This window comes from Embiotoca jacksoni, unplaced genomic scaffold, assembly GCF_022577435.1.
Source record: "Embiotoca jacksoni isolate LCO1_2020_lvr unplaced genomic scaffold, fEmbJac1.0.p SCAF_28, whole genome shotgun sequence".
Lineage (NCBI taxonomy): Eukaryota > Metazoa > Chordata > Actinopteri > Embiotocidae > Embiotoca > Embiotoca jacksoni.
Genome location: NW_027185379.1, coordinates 1,393,236 through 1,408,120, shown reverse-complemented (window position 1 = coordinate 1,408,120; position 14,885 = coordinate 1,393,236). Strand labels below are relative to the sequence as shown.

At 42.2% G+C, this 14,885-nt stretch overlaps 2 protein-coding genes across 50 annotated transcripts in view; both read left to right on the top strand.

Annotated features, from left to right (window-relative positions):
- ryr1b (ryanodine receptor 1b (skeletal)) overlaps positions 1-7,298 on the top strand; it is a 63,999-nt gene extending 56,701 nt beyond the window's left edge. For 5 of the 8 annotated variants that reach the window (XM_069161116.1, XM_069161115.1, XM_069161118.1 and 2 more), the window contains 16 exons: positions 18-1,327; positions 1,407-1,525; positions 1,837-2,011; positions 2,153-2,239; positions 2,522-2,776; positions 2,910-3,040; positions 3,573-3,615; positions 3,708-3,841; positions 3,946-4,006; positions 4,094-4,240; positions 4,350-4,484; positions 4,635-4,791; positions 4,897-4,961; positions 5,059-5,159; positions 5,325-5,376; positions 5,529-7,298. In XM_069161116.1, coding sequence (XP_069017217.1) covers positions 18-1,327; positions 1,407-1,525; positions 1,837-2,011; positions 2,153-2,239; positions 2,522-2,776; positions 2,910-3,040; positions 3,573-3,615; positions 3,708-3,841; positions 3,946-4,006; positions 4,094-4,240; positions 4,350-4,484; positions 4,635-4,791; positions 4,897-4,961; positions 5,059-5,159; positions 5,325-5,376; positions 5,529-5,624 — 3,068 coding nt within the window. In that variant the 3' untranslated portion in view covers positions 5,625-7,298. The remainder of the gene's footprint in view (positions 1-17; positions 1,328-1,406; positions 1,526-1,836; positions 2,012-2,152; positions 2,240-2,521; positions 2,777-2,909; positions 3,041-3,572; positions 3,616-3,707; positions 3,842-3,945; positions 4,007-4,093; positions 4,241-4,349; positions 4,485-4,634; positions 4,792-4,896; positions 4,962-5,058; positions 5,160-5,324; positions 5,377-5,528) is intronic. The other 3 variants (XM_069161120.1, XM_069161119.1, XM_069161121.1) reach the window with 1 other exon arrangement.
- Positions 7,299-8,866: 1,568 nt separating this feature from the next.
- LOC138205261 (galectin-4-like) lies at positions 8,867-14,879 on the top strand. Of its 42 annotated transcripts, none has more exons than XM_069161107.1 (20): positions 8,867-8,947; positions 9,807-9,895; positions 10,445-10,649; positions 10,890-11,003; positions 11,502-11,525; positions 11,614-11,640; positions 11,738-11,773; positions 11,905-11,940; positions 12,065-12,100; positions 12,225-12,260; positions 12,385-12,420; positions 12,705-12,740; positions 12,865-12,900; positions 13,025-13,060; positions 13,162-13,191; positions 13,385-13,414; positions 13,508-13,537; positions 14,125-14,213; positions 14,291-14,456; positions 14,547-14,879. In XM_069161107.1, the coding sequence occupies exons 1-20, from the start codon at positions 8,903-8,905 to the stop codon at positions 14,691-14,693; spliced, it is 1,284 nt and encodes a 427-aa protein (XP_069017208.1). In that variant the 5' UTR covers positions 8,867-8,902; the 3' UTR covers positions 14,694-14,879. The 42 variants fall into 42 exon arrangements, with proteins under 42 accessions (XP_069017208.1, XP_069017180.1, XP_069017179.1 ...); XM_069161079.1 differs by having other exon boundaries at positions 11,611-11,640; positions 13,388-13,414; XM_069161078.1 differs by having other exon boundaries at positions 11,611-11,640.
- The last annotated feature ends 6 nt before the right edge of the window (positions 14,880-14,885 follow it).

Sequence of the window (14,885 nt, the reverse complement as noted above, 5' to 3'; positions counted from 1 at the left end):
CCTTGTACCGCTCTCAGGCAACGTGGTGAACGGCACCATTGCCAGGCAAATGGTTGACATGTTGGTGGAGTCCTCCAGCAACGTGGAGATGATCCTGAAGTTCTTCGACATGTTCCTCAAGCTCAAGGACATCGTGGCGTCTGATGCCTTCCGTGACTACGTGACCGATCCACGTGGGCTGATCTCCAAGAAGGACTTCTCCAAGGCCATGGACAGTCAGAAGCAATACTCTACCTCAGAAATCCAATTCCTCCTCTCCTGCTCGGAGGCCGACGAGAACGAGATGATCAACTTCGAGGAATTTGCCGATCGTTTCCAGGAGCCAGCCAAAGACATCGGTTTCAATATCGCGGTTCTGCTCACGAACCTGTCGGAGCACGTCCCTCACGACACCCGCCTCCAGAACTTCCTGGAGCAGGCGGAGAGCGTGCTCAACTATTTCCGCCCGTTCCTCGGCCGCATCGAGATCATGGGAGCCAGCAGGAAGATCGAGCGCATTTACTTTGAAATCAGCGAGGCCAACCGCAACCAGTGGGAGATGCCTCAGGTCCGAGAGTCCAAACGGCAGTTCATCTTCGACGTGGTCAACGAGGGCTGCGAGAGCGAGAAAATGGAGATGTTTGTGAACTTCTGCGAGGACACCATCTTTGAGATGAACATTGCTGCGTCCATCTCCGAGCCCGAGGGGGACGGCGGCGAAGAAGAGGATGATGAAGAAGAGGAGGAGTCTGGAGGAGATCAAGTAGAGTCCGCAGAGGGAGAGGAAGGCAATGGTGAGAGCGAAGCTCCAGAGACGGCGTCCGCCTTTGCGGAGTTTTTGAAGAGCGTGATGAACTTCTTCAACATGTTCACCTTCCGTAACCTGCGGCGTCGTTACCGCAAACTACGAAAGATGACGGTGAAGGAGATGGTGATCGGCCTGGTGACGTTTATCTACACTATTCTGATGGGCATCCTGGTGTTCGTCTATAGTATCTGCAAGGGCTTCTTCACACTGATATGGAAGGTACTGTTTGGTGGAGGCCTAGTGGAGGGTGCCAAGAAGATTACAGTCACGGAGATCCTCGCCAGCATGCCAGATCCAACACAAGACGAAGTTCATGGGGACCTGCCACCCGAACCAGGCACAAGAGAGACCCAAGACGCAGACGGAGGGGCAGACCTCTTGGATGCTGGAGGAGAAGGGGAGGAAGAAGAGGGTGGCGAGGAGGGGGAAGGTGGACGCCAGCCTGGTTTCAATACTCCCGGTGGACTCGGAGACTTTGGAGAGACGACAGCAGAAGAGCCTCCGACTCCGGAGGGCAGTCCGCTGCTGAAGAGGAAGTTGGTGAGTTGTTCTGTCTGATAGTTGTCGACTAACACTCTCTGTTAATCAGGTTGTTAACTGCAAACTATTATTAAAACAGCTGGCCGCAACAGCGGGAGGACCAGAAGAGGAGGAACAAGTGGCGCCTGAAGTGGAGGCCCCTGCGGAGGCCCCTGCGGAGGCCCCTGCGGAGGGGCCTCCGGAGGCCGAGAAGGCAGAGTGAGTTTTCTGCCTGTTGTAGCTCAACGTCAAACCTGAGCAGCATCTGTTGAACACAATGTGTCCTCAGCTGAAAATCACAGCTGTGTTCGTGGCTATAAATATAGAGTTTACATGTATTTAAAATGAAAGAGCAAACATCTCTGGCATTTCCGGCTGAAAACTGGATGCAATTTACTGTACAGAAATGTTTGCAGTCTTTTCAGCGTTCATTATTACCTGCTCACATTATCACATATACGCATAGTCATTTACTTTTTATTATCAGATGTTAAAGTCCAGAGGAAGACATTATTCTGTGTGTTTTTCAGTACCGAGAAAGGAGAGAAGGCAGAGAAGGCGGAGCCAGAAGCCGAGGTGGTTGAGGAGGAGCCGGAGGAGGTAGAGGAGAAAGCTTTGAAGACCAAAGCCAAGAAGGACAAGAAAACTGCAGAGGGGGGCTTTGAGCTGTGGAATGAGCTGGAAGTCCAGAGGATTAAATTCATGGTGAGCGGCCGTCTGTTGCGGTACATCTTTTTTGAATCAGCATTTTCCCAACACAGAATTATCGCAGCAGAATCAGGCAGTGAAATTTTTCTTTGCTGAGACTCTTCTCCAGTCTGACTGTTTTCCTTCATCCCCTCCCAGAACTACCTTTCTCGTAACTTCTACAACCTTCGGTTCTTGGCTCTGTTCATCGCCTTTGCTCTCAACTTCATCCTGCTCTTCTACAAGGTCTCTGCATTTGTGAATTGCTTTCGATGAAACATGCACATGCGATATCTGAGCCAACCTTTATAATTTGACCTTTAATAAAAAGGTGCCACATCACAATTGCAAATTTATCGACATTGTACAGATTTATGATGAGACAGATCACCAATATTCCTGGACAGGACTTTAACCATCGCTTTTCTGTTAATCAGTATTTCTGTAGTTTCTGTAGTTTCATGCCTCAGAAATGAAATGCCATCAAAATAAGACTTGCAGGACTGATTTTGTCTCTGACCTCTCCAGGTGTCTGACAGTCCTCCAGGTGAGGAGGACTTCGAAGGCTCTGGTCTGTTTGAGGGCTCGGCCCTATTCGAAGGCTCTGGTGCTGAGGAGGATGGATCGGGATTAGAAGAAGGAGGGGAAGACGAGGATGAAGAAGGTCCCCTGTACTACTTCTTAGAAGAGAGCACGGGCTACATGGAACCGGCCATGGCCTTCTTCGGTATCGTCCACACCATCATCTCCTTCCTCTGCATCATCGGCTACAACTGCCTCAAGGTGTGTCGCGTTTTCTCTTCCTTCCTTCACCACAAAAAAAAAAAAAAAAATCCTCTTTTTTTTGTGTGTCTGCTTGTAGGTTTCATTCACAATGTCCCCTGTTCTCCCCCCCACCCTCCACCCCCCCTACCAGGTCCCTCTGGTTATCTTCAAAAGAGAGAAGGAGCTGGCCAGAAAGCTGGAGTTTGATGGTGTCTATGTCACCGAGCAGCCTGAGGACGATGACATCAAGGGCCAGTGGGACAGACTGGTGCTCAACACGCCGTAAGAGTCCTGTTGAATTATCAGATAGATGAAAAGATGGATATCCTGAATCAGTCCAGCCTGAAGAACAGAAAACCGAAGTTCTTAGCCTGCCCTCAGGTCAACACTCAGAACCAATATTTTAGTAACTCTATCTCCTGTGACATTTTGAATGAGTTACTTATTGAAACCGACTTAACATTTTACCATGAATAAATGATGGAATTTCATAAAATGTTTTTTTTTTTTTTACAAATCTGCCGACACCACAAAAAAAACAAATCTGTGTTTTATCACATTTAATTCTACTATCGCACCAACTAATGCAGCTGGCGCCACATCCTGGCATCACTCAGCATTGGTGTCAGAGCGGGTGTCGGTATGAGGGACAGACTTCAAGGACAAAATTATTGCTACTCATTTTAATAAGTTTCATCATTTTAATTAACATTTTAATGGAACATTTAAAACTATACAGGGGAATTTTGCATAATGTTTAGCAGTTGAGCATTTAACTAATGACATTTTCATCATGTTTTCTCGTTCGACGCAGGACTTTCCCCAACAATTACTGGGACAAGTTTGTGAAAAGAAAGGTGAGGTTTTGTTTTTTGAATGTCAGCCATGTTTCTGCAGGGATTTGTTTCAAAGTGAAACTGACTTCTGAACGTGTTTGTGTGATGTCCAGGTTCTGGATAAATACGGGGACATCTACGGCAGAGAGAGGATCGCAGAGCTGCTCGGTATGGACTTGGCCTCTCTGGACGTCAGCGCCATGACGCACGAAAAGAAGCCGGAGCCGGACACCTCCATGTTCAGCTGGTATAAAGCCTACTGCTGAATTCTTCTTTTTTTTTCATCAACAGTTGAATTACCACAGTTATAGTACAAACTGCTGCAGAACTAACTCGTCTTTCTCGCTGCAGGATAACATCTATTGACATCAAATACCAGATCTGGAAGTTTGGTGTTGTCTTCACTGATAATGTGCGTACAGAAAGCAGTTCATGGTGTAGTTCACACAATGAGAGAATCTGATTTTAGTGTTACTGACACTCCTCTTTCATCTTTCAGACTTTCCTCTACCTGGTTTGGTACATGTTGATGTCTCTGCTTGGACACTACAACAACTTCTTCTTTGCTTGTCATCTTCTGGACATCGCCATGGGTGTCAAAACCCTGCGCACCATCCTGTCCTCCGTCACCCACAACGGCAAACAGGTGACCCTTCTTTAATGATGTATCGCGGGGCTTCCTGCCCACCTGTTTTCCCTATCAGGTGCTTTTACGCTGACCTCACACCGATGACACGTCCATCTGTTCCCTGCAGCTGTTGATGACCGTGGGTCTGCTGGCCGTGGTGGTGTACCTGTACACCGTGGTGGCCTTCAACTTCTTCCGCAAGTTCTACAACAAGAGCGAGGATGAGGATGAACCGGACATGAAGTGTGATGACATGATGACTGTGAGTGGAGGGCAAATATATACAGCAAAATATATACAGCACACATCAGTCGCACGCAGCTTGATTTTTGCGACGAGGTCGTCTTCATCCCGGGGAGATTATTCTGATGTGTTTTAAAGAGCTGACCTTTGACCTCACCCGCTCTTTCAGTGTTACCTGTTCCACATGTACGTTGGCGTGCGTGCCGGCGGTGGCATCGGGGATGAGATCGAGGACCCGGCCGGGGATGAATATGAGCTCTACCGAGTCGTCTTTGACATTACCTTCTTCTTCTTTGTCATCGTCATCCTGCTGGCTATCATCCAGGGTAAAGTGCTTGTTTGCGTATCTTAGAGGTCTGAAGAGAAAAACGCTTTGCTGTGAAGGACTTCGGTCTTCAGACTACAGAAGTAACGCCGTGTCTGTCTCTCAGGTTTGATCATCGACGCCTTTGGAGAGCTGAGAGACCAGCAGGAGCAGGTCAGAGAGGACATGGAGGTGAGATAATGAGTTGCTTTAATTCAGCCACCTTCAACTCTCTTTCAGTCATGAGACAAGAACGTGTTTAATTCGAAGTGTCCTTTCTCCCTTTTAGACAAAGTGCTTCATCTGCGGCATAGGAAGTGACTACTTTGACACGACGCCGCACGGCTTCGAGACGCACACCTTAGAAGAGCATAATTTAGCCAACTACATGTGAGCGTCGTGAACTTGTCTGTTATGTTTACTTTTGCTATATAGCATCATTAGATATCACTTGCTCTCATCTTCAAATCAGAAGCTGACAGAAAAAGAAAGATTTCACTGTTTTGTCCTGATGGCTTTGGCCTCTGTGAAAACTAATTCTCGTTTCTCTTTCAGGTTCTTCCTGATGTATCTCATCAATAAAGATGAAACAGAACACACAGGACAGGTCAGTAAATATATAGATAAATAACAAAGGTACATAAAATAAAGATACAGGCTTCTTTAGTCTTTTTTTGTCCGAATGAAAATCCTTCTTTAACTATTTCATGTTGCGTTGCCATGGTTACCCCCCCCTCCCCACCCCGCCCCTGCTTTCAGGAGTCATACGTGTGGAAGATGTACCAGGAGCGATGCTGGGACTTCTACCCTGCTGGAGACTGCTTCAGGAAGCAGTATGAGGACCAGCTCGGATAAAATCCTGCATCTGTTCTGTGCGTCTAAAAGGAGAAAGAGAGGCGGGAGGAGGGAAATTCAGAGAGAGGAACGATTTGAAATCGAGAGATCGAACACATCTATGTCTTAGTTTTGTCTTTTGTCTGCACATTTCTCTCCTCCGTTAAAGCTATGCACACTTTGACCGAACTATTTTACCACCTGCAGGAGAATGATGATGGGATTGATTTAAGAAAAGCCGAATAACAATATCAGAGGCATAAAAAGACACAGGAAGCCAGGGGCCTTTTTATTCCGCTATGAATACACTACATGGCCTTTATTGTGTAAAATATACATAGATTGCCTTGCATATCAATTGTGTCTTTACACGAGGGGCTCTCTTAGTCGCTACTGCTGTAAACGTAACAGTGCCTATAGCAACGTCACTGCTTTAGCGATCAGATCGTTTTTTTAGCTTTTATTTCAGATTAGAGTGGATATGTCTGTTATATTGTTTTTAAGAAGAGACTTTTTTTTTTTTTTTGTATGTGGCTGCTGCCTTTTGGTGTTTCATTTCTGATCGTTGGTGTTTCGGTGAGAGAGCGTTTTAATAGAACATCATTCAGCAGCTCAGTCGTATCTCCGAGATCCTTGAGGGAACCTTTTTTTGGGGCCCCCGCCCTCTCACTCCTTTTCTCTTTTAAGACAAAGAAACTCGTCTTTAAACAAACGATTATGAATGGAAACTCTTGGACCGACTCGCCGAGACGATAAACGCAGTATCGTCTGAGTGCATGGACATGTACCGGTGTGAATCAGCGTTCTAGACCAACCCAGCTGACACTCTGAAGTCTTACAATGCGTCCCTGGATGTATGTTGTCCCCTATCTCCACTGGTGTCTCTGTGCCATATAAGATAGCGATGATGTACACACACACACTTACAGTATAGGAGGATGCCAAGGTTATTTATTTATTGTTTATATGCAGATCAAATCTTCTCAAGACGACCGTTTTAGCCCGTCTGTTATTTCCAGCCAACAGTCTGTTTTACGACACTTTATGCACAAATAAGTTTTTGTCAGTGCATTAAAAATAAGAAACAAATGTATTTAATGTATACATTTTGGCCAAAGTGTCATCTGTATAACTGAGGAATGACTAGGCTGCTTGGAGGCCTTTTGATGAAAAGACATATTTTACATACATCATAGATACATATATTTATTTTTCTTTAGGGCTTTGAGGACTTTAAACGATCCACGCTCCTTCGTCTGACATGAACACGTGTCCTGTTTGTGAACTCCACAGTGGGGAAGAGAATCCGTCCTACGCTGAAGGAAATGCCCAGTTTGCAATCAGAGGAGAAAAATTTGCTTTTGTTTTCGCTAGTTAGTTTTTATGATGGATATTTGTAGGAATTCACCATATCGGTTATTTTTCTCAATCGGGAACGTCGTTGTGTGACGCATTGTTCTGTCTCACTACGCCTCTTTGAGAAAACATACAAACTCACAAACTCTCCATCTTGTATTACATGTTATGACGTGTCAGAGACAGAGCAGTGTTTTGGTTGCTGATGGACTGCGTGGTCCACACAGAGGAGGTCGATGATGTGGAGCTGAATGGAGATCACTACTTTCCACTTGGCTGAGTGTCCTCTGACTGAACTCTGAGTTTAAATACGGATTAAACAGATTATTTTAAGGAGAATTTGTACACGTGTCCTTATTAGTGTGAAAGCCTTTGTGTGTATGTATTGAGTGCGTGTCTGGGCTCTTGAAGATCAATTTTAGATGGGACAATATTTTCAAAAACTCAAGATTTTATATACAAGTATAGATATTTAAATGTTTAATTGCAAATGCATTTAAAAATGTGAAAAAATTAATTTTTCTCAAAGCCATTGTACATTCTCCTACAAACTTGGAAGGGAAAGGTGAGACACGGGTGTTCAGTTAGTTGCAATCTGCAACCTCACCACTAGGTGCCACTAAATCCTACACTGCTCCTTTAAGTGGTTTATGACCTCATAAATATTCCCTCCATGACAAATCCTATTTCTTTCTTATAGTTGATTATTGACTCTATGCAGTCTTTGTACTAATTAGTTTGTGTACTGATCCAAGGCACTCATCTTAAAGTGACTTTTTTAAGGTGGCCAGAATTTGAATTTATCTTTGTTGGGGATTCAGTGTGGCTTTGGCGGAGTTTTATCTTGATCAAATATCTGAAATACCATGTGTAGGGTCCTTGCAGGAAACGCCCACGTATTACTGACAGCTTTTGTTGAAAGGTGTTGGTGTGTGTGTGTGTGTGTGCGCGGGTGTGCATGCATGTTTACTTAAGAAAGCACTTAGAATAACCTACTGCCTCCATGGAGTACTTCAAACCATACATGGTTTCCTGAGTGGTGGTAGATAAAGGTTAGTTGTGTTTCTGTTTGCCTTTGGGAGACAGCGTTGTCTAGATGTTTTATGAATCATACTCACACAAACCTACAATTCTTTTAAACACAGGAGAGTAGAAAACATGATATCAGTGCTGAGCAGAGATTATGTCTTTTACACAGACGTCTAGTTTGGACAAGTTTGTTGTCTTTTGCAATACTGTAAAGAAACAGAAATATTGTGGTAATTGCAGGTTTCAGTATGTATTATGATTTTAAAAAGAGTTCTGCACCCATAATAGTAAAGTAAGAATGTAGAAGCAACATTGGAAAGTAAGCAATTGACTCAAGTACTTTACTTAAAATTAAGATACCTTTACTTTACTTGGACCATTTTTTTAATAGATATTATACAGTTTGAAAAAATATATTGTTGAAACTTTACTGTCAACTCTGCCATGTTAGATTAAAACACTTCTTTCATTGTAATGCATCTGTAATAATACGTACACAGTACTTTTATTTTTTACAATTATTTGATAATAATGATAAGAAACATAGTTTTATGTGATATTTTCAAGACAGGATTTTTACTTGTAATGAAGTATTTTTATATTACATCATTGCCATTTTTACTTAAGTTGAGATTCTGAATGTTTCGTTGCTGCATTAACTCTTAACAGTTTTTGATGTTAGGTCGGGTTTTCCTTCCACGAGCTGCTCACACACATAAAGTCTGTCTTTTGTTGCCAAATGCCACTCCTCCTGTGAGCCACAGGTTAATTTACATTTTTTCCTTCCAAAGTAAACAGGTTGTACAGGCCTGGGTTTGGTACCCTCCTCCGCCACTCCCTCAGCATTTGTATTAAAGGGATCGTCTCGGACAGAACCTGCCTGTTTCCGCTTGTCCTTCTTAGTGACTGCTGTCATGCCGTTTGTTGCTCCTCCCGGCTATCAGCCCGTCTACGGCCCTGTAAGTATCCGCACACACAGGTATGATTGTTCCTGGTAATGTGGCTTCCTGGGTAATGCATTAATAAAAAGGAGTGATATGTTTTCCAAAGTAATAAGGATTTAAAGATTAGCCCGACCAAAAAGATGGAGGACGAAGGAGGAAGTTTTGAAAGAGTTTTGTGTTAATATTTTTAAACGTAAACTGAAAATATCCAACGGGATTAAACTGAATGTAAAATAGTTGCCATTCTCACATCCAAGGAGATCCTTCATCTGTATCAGCAAGTTTCAAAATTAAAAATATTAGTTATTCTGCAGAAAACTGACCCCTGCTGGGAAATTACTAACACTGAGTTGAAAGAAGAACATTTATGGATCATTCTCAGATCTGAGTTGTCCCTCTTTGGGCCTCAGAAAGTTATTCAACTGAAACCATTTGGAAGTTTAAAGTGTGGAAGTGATTACAATACCTGAAACATGACAAAGACACTTATTGGTGTGTCTATTTATCACAAAGCAAAAAGTTTGGGAAACACTGATTTCATCTTTAACAATGCATTTATATTATCACATATTTTCTATGTTGTATCTTAACTTGAAATGCTGTTCTCCACTTTATAAACGAGAAAAAAATAGACACATAAAGGTACCTCAAAAATTAGTAATTCAGCCCTTGATGCGTTGCATTTAGAAATGGAGAACCACTAAATCTAAATATATGAATACGGATTGTGAAGTCTCCAGGATTTAATCTCGAACCACTCCTTGTTATTCACTGATCTATATTTTATCTTGTATTTTGACTGACATTTGGAAACATGCCTTTAATGCTTGCATGCATTGTACCATGTGGTTGATTGCTTTTGTGTGTGGTACAGAAAATTCCCTATCTGGGGCCCATTTATGGAGGCCTGAGGGACGGAGTGTCCATCTACATCCAGGGGTCCACTCCTGAAGACATCACCAGGTAAATCTCTAACTTTGGACACTGTACTTTTTAAGACAGTAGTTTTATAGCTGATATCTGTTAAATGAGTTCAGTGTTAAGTGTATGTTGTTCAAATAAGTAGTTATCAGTGGGACGTTTTTTTTAAATTTTTTTTATCTTTAATGAAAAACTTCTGACGCCATTTAAATTTACACCTTGTGTAATCTGACCCTGGGTGGAGCAGCTTTCTTTGTGTTGTAGGATATTAAAGCTGACCTGTCACACAGAGCTTCACTTGTATCATTTGTCTTTCCTTTTTCGAAATAGTCATATCTGAGTTGCCAAAGGCGTTTTACAGCCCATTAACAGGCAAAGTAAACAGTGCACATACCTGACTGTATCATGACATATTGAGCTCTTTCTCTTTTGTGAGGAGACATTTTTATTTTTTTGTTTACGAGATCCTTAGATTTTCTGTCCTTTGCCCCACCTGCACTGTTTGCATTTCTTCTCTTTTTCTATCTTATTAGTTACTCCAGGACTCGGTGATACTGGTTCACCTGACGTTGTTTTTGTTTTTTTAAACAGGTTCTTCATCAACCTGCACTGCAGTGAGTCTGAGTCCAGCGACATCGCCATGCACTTCAACCCTCGCTTTGATGGCTGGGACAAAGTGGTCTTTAACAGTTGTCAGAAAGGAGAGTGGCAGTCAGAGGAGAAGATTCGTAGCATGCCTTTCAGCAAAGGAAAGTCCTTTGAAATGGTCATCATGGTAACTTCACAGGGCTACCAGGTCAGAACAAGCAGATGTACACACATTGCAAACAATCTTTTTACAGTGTTATTAAACATAAATGACATGTTTAGTCTTTAAATGATAAGTAGGGAGTTAACGTAGTTACTAACTGCAATTCAACAGTTTTTAATGTGTGTGCAATTTCTAATTTAGTGAAAACCTCTATTATATATAGTCATTTATTACTGGACCTCTGTTCACGCCCTATGCTGAACATGTGACATCATTCTGTTGCAGATTAAAGTCAATGGGAAGGATTTCCATACGTTCCCACACCGTCTCCCTGTGGAGCGAGTTTGTGCGATGCAGATCGGAGGAGATGTTTCCGTCCAGACGATTAATGTCATCGGGGTGAGTCCTCGTGTCTGGGGAGCCTTCAGATGAATGCTGCTTTGGTCTTTGCTGGGAAAGTATCCTCAGCATAAATCATTTAAACAAGAGGTTTAAATGGCTAATGCTTTCTGCTTCTGTGTCATGAATTGGTATCCTGGAGGAATGGGAGTGAGTAAAACTGTAAATGCGTCCAGAAAATGCTTGCGCTTGATTTGTTTTGCTGAGTTTACATGTTTTCAAAAATGTTTTTACTTAAAGTTTTAGCAAAGCTGAAACCTCCTGCAATGCAAAAATGAAAGTCTCGTCTTGAGCTTCTACAGGTGTCAGTGATTCATAGGTTTTTGTTACTGTCTTTACCTTTACTGACAGTTGTTTTTTTTTTACTTTTTAAAACGTTTTTTCTCTTTATGGGTCAACAAAATAATCTGATGTGTTCATTGATGTGTTCGACAACTCTGCGCACTTTATGAAGGTCATGTTAATTATAGATTTGTTTCTTCTGTTTGTATTTTTTAGGGTGGAATGGGAGGTGGAAAGGGAGTAAGTATACATAAGTTATTATGATTGATTATAATTGGACTCAACTCAGCTTTGCATGTGATTTAAAATGTACACCTCCTTTCAGCAGGGTGGATATCCAGGAGGTGGCGCAGGGGTATGTCATTTCTGTTTCTGCATGCAGTTTTATTTAAATATTACTGAGTGTATAATGGGATGCAATGAACATATTTTCACTGACCTGCTTCTTGCAGGGAGGATACCCCAGTGGCCCGGGAGGGGGAAGTGGAGTAAGTATATTTAGGAGGCCTTTATTATTCATGACAGGATGTGTTGTAATTTTTCCAAGTCAGTCCAAATTAAATTAGATTAAATACAGCTTTATTAAACAACATTTAACGTGTTCACCCCGTTTCAACAGGGAGGATACCCCGGTGGCCCGGGAGGGGGAAGTGGAGTGAGTTTATTTAGTATTTGTTCATGATGGGATGTTTTGTAATTTTTCCAAATCAGTCCAAATTAAATTAGATTAAATACATCTTTATTAAACAACATTTAACGTGTTCACCCCGTTACAACAGGGAGGATACCCCGGTGGCCCGGGAGGGGGAAGTGGAGTGAGTTTATTTAGTATTTGTTCATGATGGGATGTTTTGTAATTTTTCCAAATCAGTCCAAATTAAATTAGATTAAATACATCTTTATTAAACAACATTTAACGTGTTCACCCTGTTACAACAGGGAGGATACCCTGGTGGCCCGGGAGGGGGAAGTGGAGTGAGTTTATTTAGTATTTGTTCATGATGGGATGTTTTGTGATTCTTCCAAGTCAGTCCAAATTAAATTAGATTAAATACATCTTTATTAAACAATATTTAACATGTTCACCCCGTTTCAACAGGGAGGATACCCCGGTGGCCCGGGAGGGGGAAGTGGAGTGAGTTTATTTAGTTTTTGATCATGATGGGATGTTTTGTACTTTTTCCAAGTCAGTCCAAATTAAATTAGATTAAATACAGCATTATTAAACAATATTTAACATGTTCACCCCGTTTCAACAGGGAGGATACCCCGGTGGCCCGGGAGGGGGAAGTGGAGTGAGTTTATTTAGTTTTTGTTCATGATGGGATGTTTTGTACTTTTTCCAAGTCAGTCCAAATTAAATTAGATTAAATACAGCATTATTAAACAATATTTAACATGTTCACCCCGTTTCAACAGGGAGGATACCCCGGTGGCCCGGGAGGGGGAAGTGGAGTGAGTTTATTTAGTTTTTGATCATGATGGGATGTTTTGTACTTTTTCCAAGTCAGTCCAAATTAAATTAGATTAAATACAGCATTATTAAACAATATTTAACATGTTCACCCCGTTTCAACAGGGAGGATACCCCGGTGGCCCGGGAGGGGGAAGTGGAGTGAGTTTATTTAGTTTTTGTTCATGATGGGATGTTTTGTAATTTTTCCAAGTCAGTCCAAATTAAATTAGATTAAATACAGCTTTATTAAACAATATTTAACATGTTCACCCCGTTTCAACAGGGAGGATACCCCGGTGGCCCGGGAGGGGGAAGTGGAGTGAGTGTACTTTGGAGATATGACAGGACATATTGTAGCAGTTTATCCAAAATTAAAAGTACATTATTAAACAATATTTAACATGTTCACCCCCTTTTTAGCAGGGAGGATATCCAGGATGTGACATGGGGGTAAGTAAAACAAAAATTATTCTTCAGTACTGAAATTCATTTTAAATAAATCAGTCTAGAAAAAGGCATTGGAGGGGGTATGGGGGTATGAAAATAATAACAGTTTGTATTTTCCTTGTAAACAAATCTGGCATTTGTAAGTTTAAACACCAAAGTTTGAATGTCATCAGTATTTACTTTTTGACCCTTCAAGCAGGGAGGATACCCTGGATCAAACCTACCGGTGAGAACACTTCACAATAAAGTTGGCATGTTCTTCTTGTACGTCATATTTTATCAACTCACTTCAATCTGATGTCTTCTAATGTGATTTCAGGGCATGGGTGGGCAGCCGGTCTACAACCCTGTAAGTAAAAGTTGTTCCTCGTTCATTTACAGCAGTCAGAGTTGTGTGTTTGCTGTCCCCTACTGGTCACACAGAGGAACTGCAACAAATTGAATTGGAAAACCTTTAATTCAGACATTTTAGCACAGGCTAATACTTGGTGAACAGGGTTAGTACTTTCAAAATGCTGTGATCAAACTGAAGCAGTCAGGAATTCTCCAAAATGTACTTGTATTTGATCAATATCACGAGGCAGCCAAACGATTAACTGCGGAGAAATTTGCTCAGAAAGGTTGAGAAAATTATATTTTTCTTTCACTGTTAGCCTTCAGCTCAAAAAACAGCTGAACAACAGCTGGGACAAAGTACAGTTTAAAACCTTTGAGGTATGAGTCTGACAATCTGTGTCCTAAAATGTAGACTATACAAGGGAAAAGGGAAAAACCTACCCAGCTTGAGTGACACCTCTCAGACCTCCCCCATGTGCTAAACTTGAAGATGTCTCACTTTTCTGAGCATGCCAGCCTCACGGGGATCAGCAGTGTTGCTGCGTGGTTTTATTATTATAATTTCAAATGTTTTATTTTGTGTTTGCTGTGTGTTTTCAGCCGGTGCCCTACTCCACCAAGATCCCAGGAGGGATGTCCCCTAAGAGGACCATCATCATCCGAGGCATGGTGCCCTACGCAGCAGACCAGTATGTACACACTGAAATCACAGCACACGAGTGTTGAACAGACATGTATCTCATACACTCCTGGGTGTGTGTTGCAGAATAAGCATCAACTTCATGGTGGGCAGATCTCGGGACATTGCCTTCCACATGAACCCCAGAGTGAAGACACGAGTTGTGGTGAGAAACAGCATGATTGGAGGAAAGTGGGGCCATGAGGAGCAAGAGCTCAGCATGAACCCCTTCAAGGAGGGACAGTACTTTGACGTAAGTAAATCTGTCACACAGTCTTTTGATGTGATTTTGGTCGACTGTGACGTCAGCAGCGTCTTGACTCTGCATGTGTGTGTCTCTCAGATGTCGATTCGTTGTGGGAACCAAAAGTTTAAAGTGTATGTGAATGGGCAGCACTGGCTCGACTTCGTCCACCGCTTGCAGTCCTTCAGTGAGATTGACACGTTGGAGATAATGGGTGACGTGAAGCTCTCCTACATCCACTTCTGAGACCGCATGAGTTTAACCAGGAACATTATTGAACCATTTGGTTAGTTTTTAAGGCTTTAACTTGGAGGATGTCAGACACTGCTCTCAGGTTCTTAATATTCCTGCTACGTGATCAGATATCTCAGTAAGACAAAATGCTGTACTGTTTACACCTGGAAAACTGAATTAATAAACATGTCAACAACACCTTTG